Source organism: Triplophysa rosa, linkage group LG2 (assembly GCF_024868665.1).
Source record: "Triplophysa rosa linkage group LG2, Trosa_1v2, whole genome shotgun sequence".
Lineage (NCBI taxonomy): Eukaryota > Metazoa > Chordata > Actinopteri > Cypriniformes > Nemacheilidae > Triplophysa > Triplophysa rosa.
The window spans coordinates 36,300,075-36,314,026 of record NC_079891.1 but is presented as its reverse complement, the minus strand read 5'-3'; the positions used below and the strand labels follow the sequence as shown (position 1 = coordinate 36,314,026).

The following is a 13,952-nucleotide window of genomic DNA, read 5'->3' as shown; positions in this document are numbered from 1 at the left end:
CTGCTACAATCAATGCACATCTGCACTCTTGACTTCATTACATTCTCATGTTTCTGCCTCACATCTACTTTTGATATTGAGATTTTATTTCCATATTTCATTTGTTTACTTACATATACTCTATTTTATATTTCATTCTATATTTATGCCTTACTCAGCACCTTAGTTTAATTTTTTTTAAATCTCATGTTTGTACTTAATGTATGTCTTTTGTTATATGTTCAATGCTTTGGCAATATTGTAAGAACACGCAATCATGCCAATAAAGTACCTTGAAATTGAATTGAGAGATTAAAAAGAGATTAGAGAAGCAGCGCCGCCTGCTGGACAAACACAAACACTGCAATGATACACTTGCAACACAAACAGACCGCATTTTCTTCCTGATATTTTTTATATGCTGTAAGAATATTACACATTGCTGGTTAGTGTATGCCTAAATAAAAACACGATTACAGTTGATTACATAATTCAAATTTCAAAATAAATGAAATATCCTCTTACCTAAATTTGCCTAAAATTAGATACATTTCTATGAGATGTGAACATAATTAACACGAGCACAATCGCAAATGCCCGCTGGATCCCCTTACAGTAAAATAAAGAAAATAAAGTTTTGAAAACTAGTGATGGTGTCTGATGCTGGAGGGTTTGAGACTGAGCCTCTTTAGTATGTTTCATACTCCAGCATAATGTCCAAAAGCCCTAATAAATGCAATATTGGCTTTTAAACTGTTGACAAAGGTGTATTTTTATAGTGGGGTGGTGCCTTGATCCAACTCATCGTCTTCTACAGAAAGAACATCTCTACTGGAAATAAAGAGAGACTTTCAGAATACAAGTGAAATCCATTCAAACACACGCGCACGCATAGGTTAATATGAATAATAATGTATTAAAACTGTCCACTCACATGAACAATTGCACTGTGAACATAGGCAAGTACAATTTCTCTTTTCCCAGCTAAAGATCAAGTTTTAACTTCCGTATATGGCTTTCACTGATTGTTGTCTGAACAATAAAACATTAGCAGAAAAACACAAATCAAAAAGCCCTTTGATATACGTCTAGAGAACAAACATAAAAGAGGTCAAATGAAGACCACAATATTTCAAAGCAGACGAACATTTGCAATGCACACATCTAAATGAATTCAGTAAATGAACTCTGATTTGATTTGATCATCATTTATCAAACGCCCTCCATTAAAGTCAGAATCACGTGCCAGTTTGCTCATGTCATTTTCATTTGGTTTTGAGGTGTTTTGACAAAGACTAAAGGTTTAGTAAATCCCTTCTTATACAATGAGACCTGAGAATCATTCTGAGCCTGTGACTGCAGTAAACTCCTGATGATCTGTGAGCAATAGACAGAAATGTTCCAGATCTCAGGCACAATCTCTCACACTTCATGGTTTCTATTTCTTTCAGGAGGTCATGCATCTCTTTGGGTAAGATGACGCAGTTTTCTCCCAGTGTTTGCCTGACTTCTGAAAGTCACTGGTGGCGGCTCTGAAACGTTCCAGCTGTCTCTCCTGACGGCGACATTTCTGCTGCACAGTCTTCAGGTTCCTCCTGAGTTTCTCCAGCTGTGACTCCAGCTGTGTGATCCGTCTCTTCTGCTGGGCCGCGTCCTCCACCGTGTAGTTGTGGTCGGAGGAGATGTAGGGGCCAGGGTGGAGGTTTAAAATCGCATCTTCCCCCAGAGATCTCGACTGTAAATGACAGAGACAAGTGACGTTCATTTTCTCACCAGACTCGCTCGTTGAGCTTTAAACGGGTTACAGAATAGATGCAGAAATTAGAGGTCCGACCCCAAACTCATGCTCTGTACTTGGTTAGATAGACAGGGAACAATGAGCAAGAACAACATTTGGGATGGGGGCATATTTTTCTTGAACTTTTAAGATTAAAGACTTTAAAGGGATACTTCACCAAAAACTGAAAATTCTGTCATCGTTTACTCACCCTCAGATTGTTCCAAACCTGTAGAAATGTCTTTGTTCAGAAAATTGATGTCACTGCCGAAACTTTTGGCTACGACTGTACTCTATAGATACTCAAGATCCATATGAGATTGGCAGAAACTGCGTGTTACCGCACTCTCTACCCAGCGCTTACACAGATACGCGTGCGGAAGCGTTTGATTTTGACTTTGATAGACTTTCAAACGCTTCCACGTGTATCTGTAAGCGCTCTGTAGAGAGTGCGATGCAATGATCATTTCACGCGCGTCCGGGTTTAGTTACGCAAGCGCTCGGTAAGGAGCCTGTCGGTACACGATCCGGTCTGCGCATGCGCGTAATTACGTAGTAAACACGTCACGGTTTCCCTACACTATTGGTATCACGCATGCGATGAAACACTTGACAGCCAGGCGGCACAACTGACGGCATGTTTTTGTAGGCTACGGGTCTATTTTGATGTTTTTAAATGTAGCTTACGCTATGCATTATGATGTGTTTACGTGGTTGCTAATCCAAAATAATAAAGGAGTTGTTGCATGAACATACACGATTTTGGTTACATGTGGAATAAAGTCTGAGTCTTTCTGTCACTGCAAACCTTCAGTTTCCTCCATACTTGCCGTGTTTCGATCTGAGGTCCGTAGTATTGTCAAAGACAGTTTGTGTCGTATTTTTATTAAAAGCTGCTAATATTAGTTAACTTTAAATTGAGTAATTTTGTATTAGTATGGGTCTATATAGGCTAATATATCTATCTAAATAATCTAAATGAGGAAAATAATCCCTTCAATGGTGTTTACAGAAGACAATAAGGAACATAATATGCATTTCTGCCTAGACTATCTGCACTTACATGAAGAAAGAACTACAAACAAGTCTGGGGAAACGTTACAGAGTATTTCAAAATGACAATGGAAATGACTTGAAAGAACGCATTGTTTGCATACACAAATGACGTGAGACCAGAGGTGGACAGTAGTGAAAGTCGCGGTACAAAGGTGCGCAAGCGTGGAACAGATCGTGCAGTGTCGTAAATCGTCGCAAAACAGAATTATAATTTGTGCATGCGCGTTTTCTACTACGTCATTATGCACATGCGCGGACGGATCGTGTAGGCATCCCGGATCGTGTACCGACAGAGCCATTCAAAAACATATCAGATGAGTTTGGAAACACAATAGCCAATCAGAGGTCTTTCATAATCTGTTCAAAAGCGCACAAAATGATAGCGGGAAATGCAAGTATTGTCACATTTAGTACCGACTGGTACCGAAGTTTGGTATTGTGACAACACTACTTTAAAGTAATCCAAACAGGTTATTAATGTATTCTGAAGCCAAAAGATATGTTTGTGAGAGAAAACCAAATCTCATTGGGTCTTGTGTGTTTGGTGCTGAAATATGACATATGAAGGCATGTGATGGCAACAGACAAGAAGTCAGCAACAAATCCATACACACAGAGGACACAATTAAAGCCACATCAACATTCATATTACATATTCCAGAGAACACCTACACATCTGTCAATCACACAATTACAACATTTCATTCACGATTAAATCAGATTAGAGCATTTTGTATTCCAGGAATGTCATAAAACAAGATAATGTTTTATATTATGGCACATTTCAGAATGTTTAAAGAATCTGTCACAAGTGGGTTAAACCCCATTCACACAGCCTGCTGATCCCAGAAAATTGCCCCAAAATTGCCAGAGTGCCTTCTGTGTGAACGCAAACGCATCCCGGATTGATCCGAAAAGTGATTCCGAAAAGGGGACCTAGTAACATTAACGGGATCAGTCCCAGAAAGCCCCGTGTGAACGAAAGGCAGAAACAATACCATAAAATCCGTAGTGATGACACACATCTATAATAAATCATAAATAATGTGGATATGAAAACAAATATAGTTAAGCGATTAATTTTTGTTTGTTAGTAAATCAAAAACCAAAAAATTGTCCTACTATTTGTCTTTAGCTAAATCGTCGATGAATGCAAGAGTCCTAATCACCAAACTTAAGGTCAGATTAGAGAATAACGTTGTCTGCTTCTAAACGCAGTTTAAACTTGAAATTACTTTTATCAAAACTATTAACAGTGAAATACACAGCGCTTCAATAAACTTGATCGCTGTGGCAAGGGGGGCGTGGTCCAGTGGGGTCTGGGGAGAAAGGGATGGGAAATCGGCAGGAAAGAAGTACGGCAAGGGATGATCATAAACACCTGTCTCTTGTTTCAGTGATTGGCGAGAGGAGAATAAAAGCCAACACAAGCGGAGGACAAGAGAGGAGAGAATCTAGACGAGACGACAGACCGAGAGAGCTGGAGTGAGAGAGACCCAGGCTAGACCGGGAATTCAGAGATTGTGCCAGGAGGCCAAGTTATATATTATTTCCTTTTGCTTTGCGTTTTTGTTTTTATTTCAAATAAACCTCTTACCAGCTACGCCGACCCTGTCTCCTTCCTTCCATTGTCACGAACCTTTACTACAATCGCTTACCAAACTTTAAAACATGTGCACCTGCTGTGCTTATGCTGCGGAAAAGCCCGTGTGTTTCTGTGCAGACACTAGCCGGGTTTCCATCCAAAGTTGCGAATTTAGCTTATGCGCAAAAATGGAATATCACATAAAACAGTTGAGAATAAGATTTAGATTTTTTTTAGATTTAGATTTTAGATTTAGATTCAATTTATTGTCATTGCACATGTACAAGGCAACGAAATGTGACCTCTGCATTTAACCCATCCAGAGAGTAGTGAACACACGTACCCCCGGAGCAGTGGGCAGCTATCACTGCAGCGCCCGGGGAGCAAGTAGGGGTAAGGTGCCTTGCTCAAGGGCACCTCAGTTGTTACCCGCCGGCCCTGGGAATCGAACCGGCAACCTTCTGGTCATGAGTCCGACTCTCTAACCATTAGGCCACAACTGCCCCAAGCACCGTTTCCATCCAACTAGTCAACCGTCACTTTCCTAATAAACTTCCACTGAAGTATAATAATAAGTGAAGCCACTGAATATAATAATTTTCATATATAATAATACTTGCGCAAGCAGAGGATTACGAAACACAATAAAAGTGCTTTTGTGGATTCCTGCTGTTTGGGAAACACAGCAACTAGATTTCTGAAGAAAACGTGAGTGATGCTTTGTGGAAAACCGCGGCACTGGGCACTAGGGTGATAACACTTTAAGCCACGAATGAATCTAACCAACCCCCATGTCTCTACGATGTTCCGATGCAGAGATATACATATTGCTAAACGGTTGCTAGGCTAATGTGTTTGGTTGCTATGGGTGTGGCATGGCATCTACTAGGGATGCTCATATTGACCGTTCAACCGTTAGCCGATCGTTAAAATTTTGACCGGTTAATACTATCAGTTAAACGATTTAAAAGGTATGTTTATTTTAAGTTTAATAATATTAATAATCTTTTTTAAATAATAAAAATAATGTAATAATACGTTTTTAAATAACTATTAAATCGTATATGTTTTTAGTTTTCTGTATGGTGAAAGAAAAACATGCTAAGCATTAACTCACAGAGCGTGCAGACGCGTGCGACTAGGTGTACATGCCCTCTGTAACGTTTTCGAGACAGGTTAAAATCCGATCACGCAAATCACTTGACAAAACAGGACACGTGTAATTCATCTGATTGTTGAGGCCACATTTGTCAGGGCTTTACTCCTCCAAATAGAGTGCCACTGGCAGCCTTGCTCAAGCTCAAGTTCTTTGTTTTAAATGTAGACACGAGACAATCGCGCTCACAATGCGCTGTGACATTCTCTGTCTTCCCGGCGTGTCTACGGCTCAGCAAAACTAATTTCAAAACTAATAATTCCCTGCAAGGGAATTTCAGGGCTAGCCATCAATATAAACATAACATATACATAACATATACATAACATATACATAAACTTATCTCATGGATACTTAGCATCGGCTGCCCATGCGCTTTGGAAAGGAGAAGAAAACGGCGCGACCGGTGGTTTCCCTGCCTTCTTTTAGACGTGACGTAAAAATACGAATGTGAAATATGAATAAGTAAAAAAGAATGTTTGTATTTTGGGTGGTATAGCAGATCGGATTTATATATGTTTAGCTAAGACTGGCTGGAAGCAAATGTGACGCGCTTCCCGAGGCGTTATCTCTACATTCCCGGGACATCTGAAAGAGTGTTTTCTGCCACGGGTCTAATTGTCAACAAGCTCCAGACTGTCACCACAACACGTTGACATGTTACTACTTTATTAAATAAAAACTCCAAGCTTTGGATTGAGGTGGGCCTGCTTTTTAATTTGATGAAAAAACTTTCTGACGGAAATAAACTTTGCCGGTTCTTCTGTGTTTTCGCTTTGTCATAATTTGTTAATTACTTAAGTTATTTTCTTGCCTGTTTATTTTATGCTTTGGATTTATATTATTTTAGTTTTGCTCCATTGTCCAAAATGCCGCAGGTTCGTGAAAATGTGATAATATGTGAATGCAGGTGCTGTTGTTGATGTATTCGTTATGCTGCTATTTGCATGTTAACATAAATCTGTGAAAAAAATGTTTGTACTTTTAACGTGTCACAGACCCTAGTCAACTGTAGCTGTGTCTCATTTTGAAGTCTGCGTCCTCCGGATGTCGCATGCAAAGGCGTATGCGGCGAACAAACGCGACCTCCGGAGGACGCAGCCTTCAAAATGAGATGCAGCATGTAGTTTTAATTTATTATTAAAATCTTATCGGTTAACGGTTAATGTTCGGATAACGAGTGTCGGTTCTTGGTTAGGGAAATTAACCGAAATGAGCATCCCTAGCATCTACCAATTGATACTACTCTAAGCCACGAGTTAAATGAACCAACCCCCATGTGTCTACGATGTTTCTATGCAGAGATATATGTTTTGCTAAATGGTTGCTAGGCTAATGTGTTTGGTTGCTATGGGCGTGGCTTTGCATATGCCAATTGATAATGCTCTAAACTGTGAAATGCACCATCTTAAGTCTTGTTAAACGGTTGCTAAGTTAACATGTTTTGTTGTTATGGGCGTGGCTTCGTAGCTTAGTGAAGTTCCTGGGACACTGATTGGTTGCCTGAGTAAAACGAGCCCACCCCCTTGTCTCTACGACACTGTGTTGCAAAGATATCCACCTGGACTTTTTATAATGGGAGTCTATGGGATCGGTTGCTAGGATTCTGTAAATGGTTGCTATGGGCGTGGCTTAATAGCTTCATGACGATCATATGACACTGATTGGTTGCCTGAGTCAAAAGAGCCCACCCCCTTGTCTCTTTGACACTGTGTTGCAAAGATATCCACCTGGACTTTTTATAATGGGAGTCTATGGGATTGGTTGCTAGGTTGCTGTAAATGGTTACTATGGGCGTGGCTTAATAGCTTCATGAGAATCATGTGACACTGATTGGTTGCCTGAGTAAAATGAGCCCACCCCCTTGTCTCTAAGTGGTTGCATTGCAAGATATTCAACACGGGACAGTTTTACGCCTTATATGGGCATGTTTCCTGTCAATGGGGATATTTGGGTGGCTCTTACACCCCAGGGGTGCAACTAACACCCCATTGTGATGTATGTTGTTACAGAGCCTGATAGCCTCTTCAAATGTGGTAACCCGAATGTTTCTACGAAATCCTCACTCGGAGCTACGACCCGTTAAATCTCTGCGCAATGTTAAATCAATGGGATTTTTCAGGTTTTTATTCGCCCCCCTATCGAACACCCCCCACCCGATCACTTATAAAAGTCATAGCACACCATTCCTCAATGGGCCGCTCTATTTGAGCCCTCATTCATGGGTCTAAGACAAAAGCTGCGGGACAAGTTATGTGCCAAACTTTTGGCGGAAAGAGAATAATAACTAGATAGGTACATTTTCTGAAGAAAATGTGAGTGATGCTTTGTGGCAAACCGCGGAACTGGGCACTAGAGTGATAACACATTAAGCCACGAATTAATCTAACCAATCCCCATGTCTCTACGATGTTCTGATGCAGAGATATACATATTGCTAAACTGTTGCTAGGCTAATATGTTTGGTTGCTATGGGCGTGGCTTGGCATCTGCACTTGATAATACTCTAACCTATGAGTGAAACAAACCAACCCCCGTGTCTCTACAAAGTTCCTATGCAGAGATATAGGTTTTGCTAAATGGTTGCTAGGCAAACCTGTTTGGTTGCTATGGGCGTGGCTTAGCATCTGCCAATTGATGATGCTCTAAGCTATTTTGCCAAATGGTTGCTAGGCTAACCTGTTTGGTTGCTATGGGCGTGGCTTAGCATCTGCCAATTGATGATGCTCTAAGCTATGAGTGTAAAGAACCAACCCCCATCTCTCTACGATGTTCCGATGCAGAGATATAGGTATTGCTAAACGGTTGCTAGGCTGACATGTTTTGTTGCTATGGGCGTGGCTTCGAAGCTTCATGATGATCCTGGGACACTGATTGGTTGCCTGAGTAAAACGAGCCAACCCCCTTGTCTCTATGACACTGTGTTGCAAAGATATCCACCTGAACCTTTTATAATGGGAGTCTATGGGATCGGTTGCTAGGTTGCTGTAAATGGTTGCTATGGGCGTGGCTTAATAACTTCATAATGATCATGTCACACTGATTGGTAGCCTGAGTAAAATGAGCCCACCCCCTTGTCTCTAAGTGGTTGTACTGCTAAGATATTCAACACGGACGTTTTACACCTTATATGGGCATGCTTCCTGTCGATGGGAAATTTTGGGAGGCTCTTACACCCCAGGGGTACAACTTACACCCCATTGTGAGTGATGTTCTTATAGAGCCTGATTGCCTCTTCAAATCGTGTATTATTTTTATGTTTCTACGATATCCTCGCTCGGAGCTACGATCCCTCAAAGTTGGGCTCAATGTTAAATCAATGGGATTTTTCCGGTGGCTTTTTGCCCCCCTATCGCACCCCCCCCCACCCGATCGCTTATAAAAGTCATAGCACACCATTCCCGAATAGGCCCGTCGATGTGATGTATTCATTCATGGGTCCACGTCAAAAGCTGCGGGACAAGTAGTGTGCCAAACTTTTGGCGGAACAAGAATAATTATAAGAAGTATGTATGTTCGAATAACAATAGTTATGCTTTTTCAAAGCATCACTAAATATAAAAATAAACATAAATATAAACATGATGATCATGTACTGACCTAAGGGTGGGTTGCACCAACAAGGATTAAAGTAATCAGAGTTTAGAGTTAATCTAGGGTCTGTTGATCCTAGTTTTAATTTAATTCAAATTGCGTTGCACCACTTAATTTTAAACAGAGATTAACAAATCGTGGATTAAAATTTTAACCTGTATTTAAACCATCATATGTGATCAATTTTGTCCACCATGACGGATTTGCAGGTGTAACTAAACAGCAACAGTGTTGCAGTCATGTAAAAAGGAAATAAACAGCTCGTGCACGTAAAAGAAACGTAATTTTGCTATTTTAAACCTCTCTGTGGATAATTCGTTGATCAGTCTGATCATCCATAAACACATTTCACAAGCCTTGAGGGCCGCGACTGGAGCAGACATAAGAGAGAAGAGCGCTGTACGGGAATGACGAGCGGGTGGACATCTGCCGTCGCGAACGGCCCCGGTAGGCGATTGTGTTTCAGGGGGTCTTCGTCGGTTGTGTTCTGGGTCTGTTCGCGGCAGCACCGCCGGCGGTGTCCCTGGTGACTGGTGCCGCTAAAATACTCTTCTCAGGATGTCAGTCTCTTCCGTTTAATCACAGACGTTGTGCTCTCTATGTATTGCATAAGAAAGCAGGACATCTTAAACTTGACGCTTCGCAGCCGGTCACCCAGTTTATCAAACCACTGACTCGTGCTGAGGTGTTTTATTTATTTCCATTTTTATTTACAATAAACACATCACTGAGGCATGACATGACGCTTATGTGTCTGTTTCTGATCATTTTCCCGCACATTTTGTTATAAATGTGTGGGTTTTTTTATTTAAACCTCCTCAGTAGCTGGTTTAAAGTTAATCCCTAACTGAGAGATAAATCAGAGGTTAAAATAATGGAGCAACAGAATTAAAATTAATCTAGATTTACTGCTAAATTAAAACCTGGATCAAATGAGATCTTAAATATAAACCTGATTATTTTTAAACAAGGTTTACAGTTTGGTGCAACGGAATTATTAAATAAACCTTGATTTAATCTAGATTTAAGCCTAATACTTGTTGGTGCAACCCACCCTAGTGTTTACTTATGGTTTTTAGAGCAATATGTGCAATATGCTTTAGGCCCTATTAACTGGTTTTTCATTCGATCTGCGCAATCTCATTCTGAAATGGTTACAAAATCTTTAAAAAACTTTTCTAAAACTTTGTTTCAAACTCACATTTTTGTACATCATATTACTGAAAAATTACTATAGGCTACCATGCCTTTTTTATTGCATTAGGCTATGTTGCAAAAATACTGGTCAATTTTAACTTTGCAGCATTCCGTTATATGTTTTCATTAAGGTTCTGTAAATCTGCACTGAACAAGCCTGAACAATTGGCTTTTATTTGTTTTCATATGACATTTTATATTCATTTTATATTTAGCTTAATCTCGTTGGGCTATAGCCTACCTTGCATTCTTGTGACTCTTCGTTTATCTGCATTTACCAATAAAATTATAAATAAAAAGGTTTGTTTCAAAATTGACGTCTTTGTCATTTAAAAACACCACAAGGAAATATCTTTCACCGTGATCAACACTATTTTCATGACAAAAAAAATGCACATAACATTACATTATAGTATATTACGTCACGTGTCTTTACGGGATGTGTGAACGAACAAAATCTAACGATCCCGGGACAAATTCCTGGACACGTTTTCCGTGTATTTTCCAGGATCTCTGTGTGAAAAGGGCTTTAGTGTCACACAGGCCAGAAGTGTGTGTGTGTTTTATTCAGTATGAAGGTTTGAGCACCTGTTGTTGTTGTTGTTGTTGTACGTGTAGTTTGCTGACAGCGAAGAGAGACGGCACAGCATCGTCCTTCAGCACGCGGTTATTGCATTCTTGTCTGAAAGAGTCTCTGGTGAAGTGTTGCGAGCAGATGCTGCTGTACTTTGTGGGTTTAAAGTTTCTTCTCTTCATAGCACCCACCCATTTATGACACACGTCAGGTCTGGCCAGCGGGAATCTTATGACAAAACCACAATAACACATCAGCAGTCCTGCAAGTTTCTGTAACATCACAATAACATGATATTCAAGTGTGACATGCAGCTTGATGATGATGAAGAAGTTAAACTCACTTATGAAAGGAGATGTTTTTATCTCTGCTGTATCTGTTTGTGCACCCGTGCGCTGAGCACGACTGAACCATCATTCATTCACTGCGATCCACATCGTATCATATATATATATATATATATATTATCACATAGAGTTGCATATATATAACATCAGTGAGAAATAATATTCACACGACAACATGTTTACACTTTACCCTACGAGATTCCGCGCGCACAACGTGACGTAACTTGACAACTTCCGGGTGTCGCGCGCTCCAGTTTTGATGACGTTTCTGTGACTGATCTAGAGGGTTGCGCCAACGAAGTTCCCATTTTTCGCGTGATTCGTGGAGTGTCCAGATATTCCCAGGAAGTTATGTTTTCTCTTTAAATGCTTAATTTCTTTCCTTTTTTTATTAATTACGTCTTAAAATGGGTTAAAAGTTTACCTCAGTTTGTCTGTTTAGCCGCAGCTCCATGCGTTAAAACTATTGAGATCCTCCATGAACCGCCATTGCTGTGAAAAGACTGTCCCATTCGAGAGAGAGAGAGAGAGAGAGAGAGAGAGAGAGAGAGAGAGAGAGAGAGAGAGAGAGAGAGAGAGTCTCAAGATTCAAAGAAGCTGATAAAACAAACGTTACATTGCCAAAGCACAGGAAAATTAAGTATAAACATTCTGAACAAATACTGATTAAGATTAAAAATAAAATAAAAGTATATAAGTATCTATATATACATCTCAATATAAAGAGAAAAAGAGCAAAGTATTGATGACAGTGTCATTAATGTCAGTGTTGTGTTGTGTTCTGTTGTGTTGTGTGTGTTGTGTTGTGTTGTGTTGTGTTGTGTTGTGTTGTGTTGTGTTGTGTTGTGTTGTGGTGTGTTGTGGTGTGTTGTGCGTGCGTGCGTGCGTGTGTGTGTGCGTGCGTGTGTGTTCATGTTTGTGTGTTCGTGTGTGTGTGTGTGTGTGTGTGTGCGTGCGTGCGTGCGTGCGTGCGTGCGTTGTGTTGTGTTGTGCTGGTTGTTCTTTGGTCGTGGCAGGACTTGACATAACTTCTTGAGTTTTCTCCCAGTATGTATGAAATCTTGTCCTTTGGTTGAGTTGAAACTGGTTAAAGTCTGTGTGGAAGTTTGTAAACTGGTCAAGAATGTTTCTGTGATGTGTGTGTAGTTTGGACATGAGATGAAAAACACTTGATTGTGTGTGGAGTGTGGACAGTCGCTCTTCTCTTGGTGTCCATGTCTGTCTGTGTCTGCCCTAACCCTAAACTCAAATGACTTATTTATTGATTACATACAAATAAATCAAAGGACAAATGGAGGTCACCAGAGGTGAAAAATTTACTTACAGTAAAAGAACAGCATGTAGCCAAGGCTACTTTACATTATGACTTTCAATTAAAGCAATAATAAAAGGGTTCAAAATAAAGGGAGAGCAATGTCTTGTTATTCTTACAAGTTACACAAACACTCTCTTGACAAATGTCATTTTAATGAAGGCAGTATTTCCCATAAAGACATCTGTCTGTCAGCAGATTTGTTAGATGACTTGAAGGAGACCAAAATTTAAATATTTGCTTGTACAGTTTCTCGCTGGTTTTAGGTTTAAGTTAAACCTTGAATGCTGAAAATGTGTCTGTAAAAATGTGGAACATATTTTCTTTAAGGCTTTGAAGAATGAGCTTTCTGAAAATGATGTTTGATTTGTTTTTAATAGATATCTTTTTAATGTAAATATGTCAATAATCTGCTGCGTGCATGAGTAGCATCACACATGAATTTTACATCTGGTGTAAACAGGAAGAGATGTTAAGACACAGGAAACTTGTTGAGTTCTTCACACATGACACACGTCTACTGGGGTACGTACTGTATGTCAATCTTTATTTTTACTAACCCTAACTTCACAAATATTTCATCTCAACATTGTGTGTGTGTGTGTGATCTCTGTCCCATGAACAAATGTATTTTTCAGTTTATTATGTGGCTTATTTTGTAGTACACTGGGAGACTGCATTTATTAGATATTATTTACTAGAATGATCTTGCTTGTTCTATAAACACCATGCACTGTGCTGTGTTTGACCTTTTTCTGTGTTTTTCAGTTTTTCTTATTTTCTCCTGTAAAGCTGCTTTGGAACATGGCACATTGTGAAAAGCGCTATATAAATTAAATTAAATTGAATTTTTCATGTCCTCGTCATATGTGTCTTAATAATAGTATTTTATTGTGGGCGTGCGTGCGTGTTTCGCCATTTTCAAGCCGCCACTGTAGCTGTTTCTTTTCTTTCTGATTACTGTGCAAAGAATGTAAGTTTTATGAAGTTTAAATAACCAAGGGCAAGCGTGTTTAGTTTTTATTATGATAAACATTAATGAGGCTAATGTGACGTGTGCATCTGTTACCACACGGGAGCAGTAGTGCACACAGCAGCTTTTGCTTTCATATTTCCCCTCTTTTAAAAGTAAGTGACTCCGTAATTTAGTCCATAACCTGTAGGCCCGCTGCATCTGAGTCAATATTTATGGCTTGACCATTTTGTTTATGTTGTTGTAGACTTTTTCATAGCTCATTGAATGAATCACACATATTAGTTAGGAAAAGGCCTGAAGCTGAGTTATTTATGATTTTCTTTTTAAGATTTAGAGCATGAAACACAAGGCAAAAATTGAGGCATAAGTGACTATTTAACCCAAAACCAGTCATCGTGA

At 39.7% G+C, this 13,952-nt stretch overlaps 1 protein-coding gene across 1 annotated transcript; it reads right to left on the bottom strand.

Moving 5' to 3' along the window:
- Positions 1-353: 353 nt before the first annotated feature.
- Positions 354-11,781, bottom strand: thap1 (THAP domain containing, apoptosis associated protein 1). The gene is made up of 3 exons (XM_057352880.1): positions 11,262-11,781; positions 10,933-11,146; positions 354-1,714 (listed from the first exon to the last, which is right to left on the bottom strand). The coding sequence occupies exons 1-3, from the start codon at positions 11,333-11,335 to the stop codon at positions 1,427-1,429; spliced, it is 576 nt and encodes a 191-aa protein (XP_057208863.1). The 5' UTR covers positions 11,336-11,781; the 3' UTR covers positions 354-1,426.
- Positions 11,782-13,952: the final 2,171 nt, after the last annotated feature.

What these genes read in the sequence shown, in the direction of transcription:
- thap1 (XM_057352880.1), bottom strand. Translation starts at nt 11,335, where the DNA reads ATGATGGTTCAGTCGTGCTCAGCGCACGGGTGCACAAACAGATACAGC. An exon ending in AAAAACATCTCCTTTCATAA is followed by an intron (nt 11,147 to 11,261) that starts GTGAGTTTAACT and finishes TTTTGTCATAAG; the next exon opens with ATTCCCGCTGGCCAGACCTG. An exon ending in AACAACAACAACAACAACAG is followed by an intron (nt 1,715 to 10,932) that starts GTGCTCAAACCT and finishes TGTCATTTACAG; the next exon opens with TCGAGATCTCTGGGGGAAGA.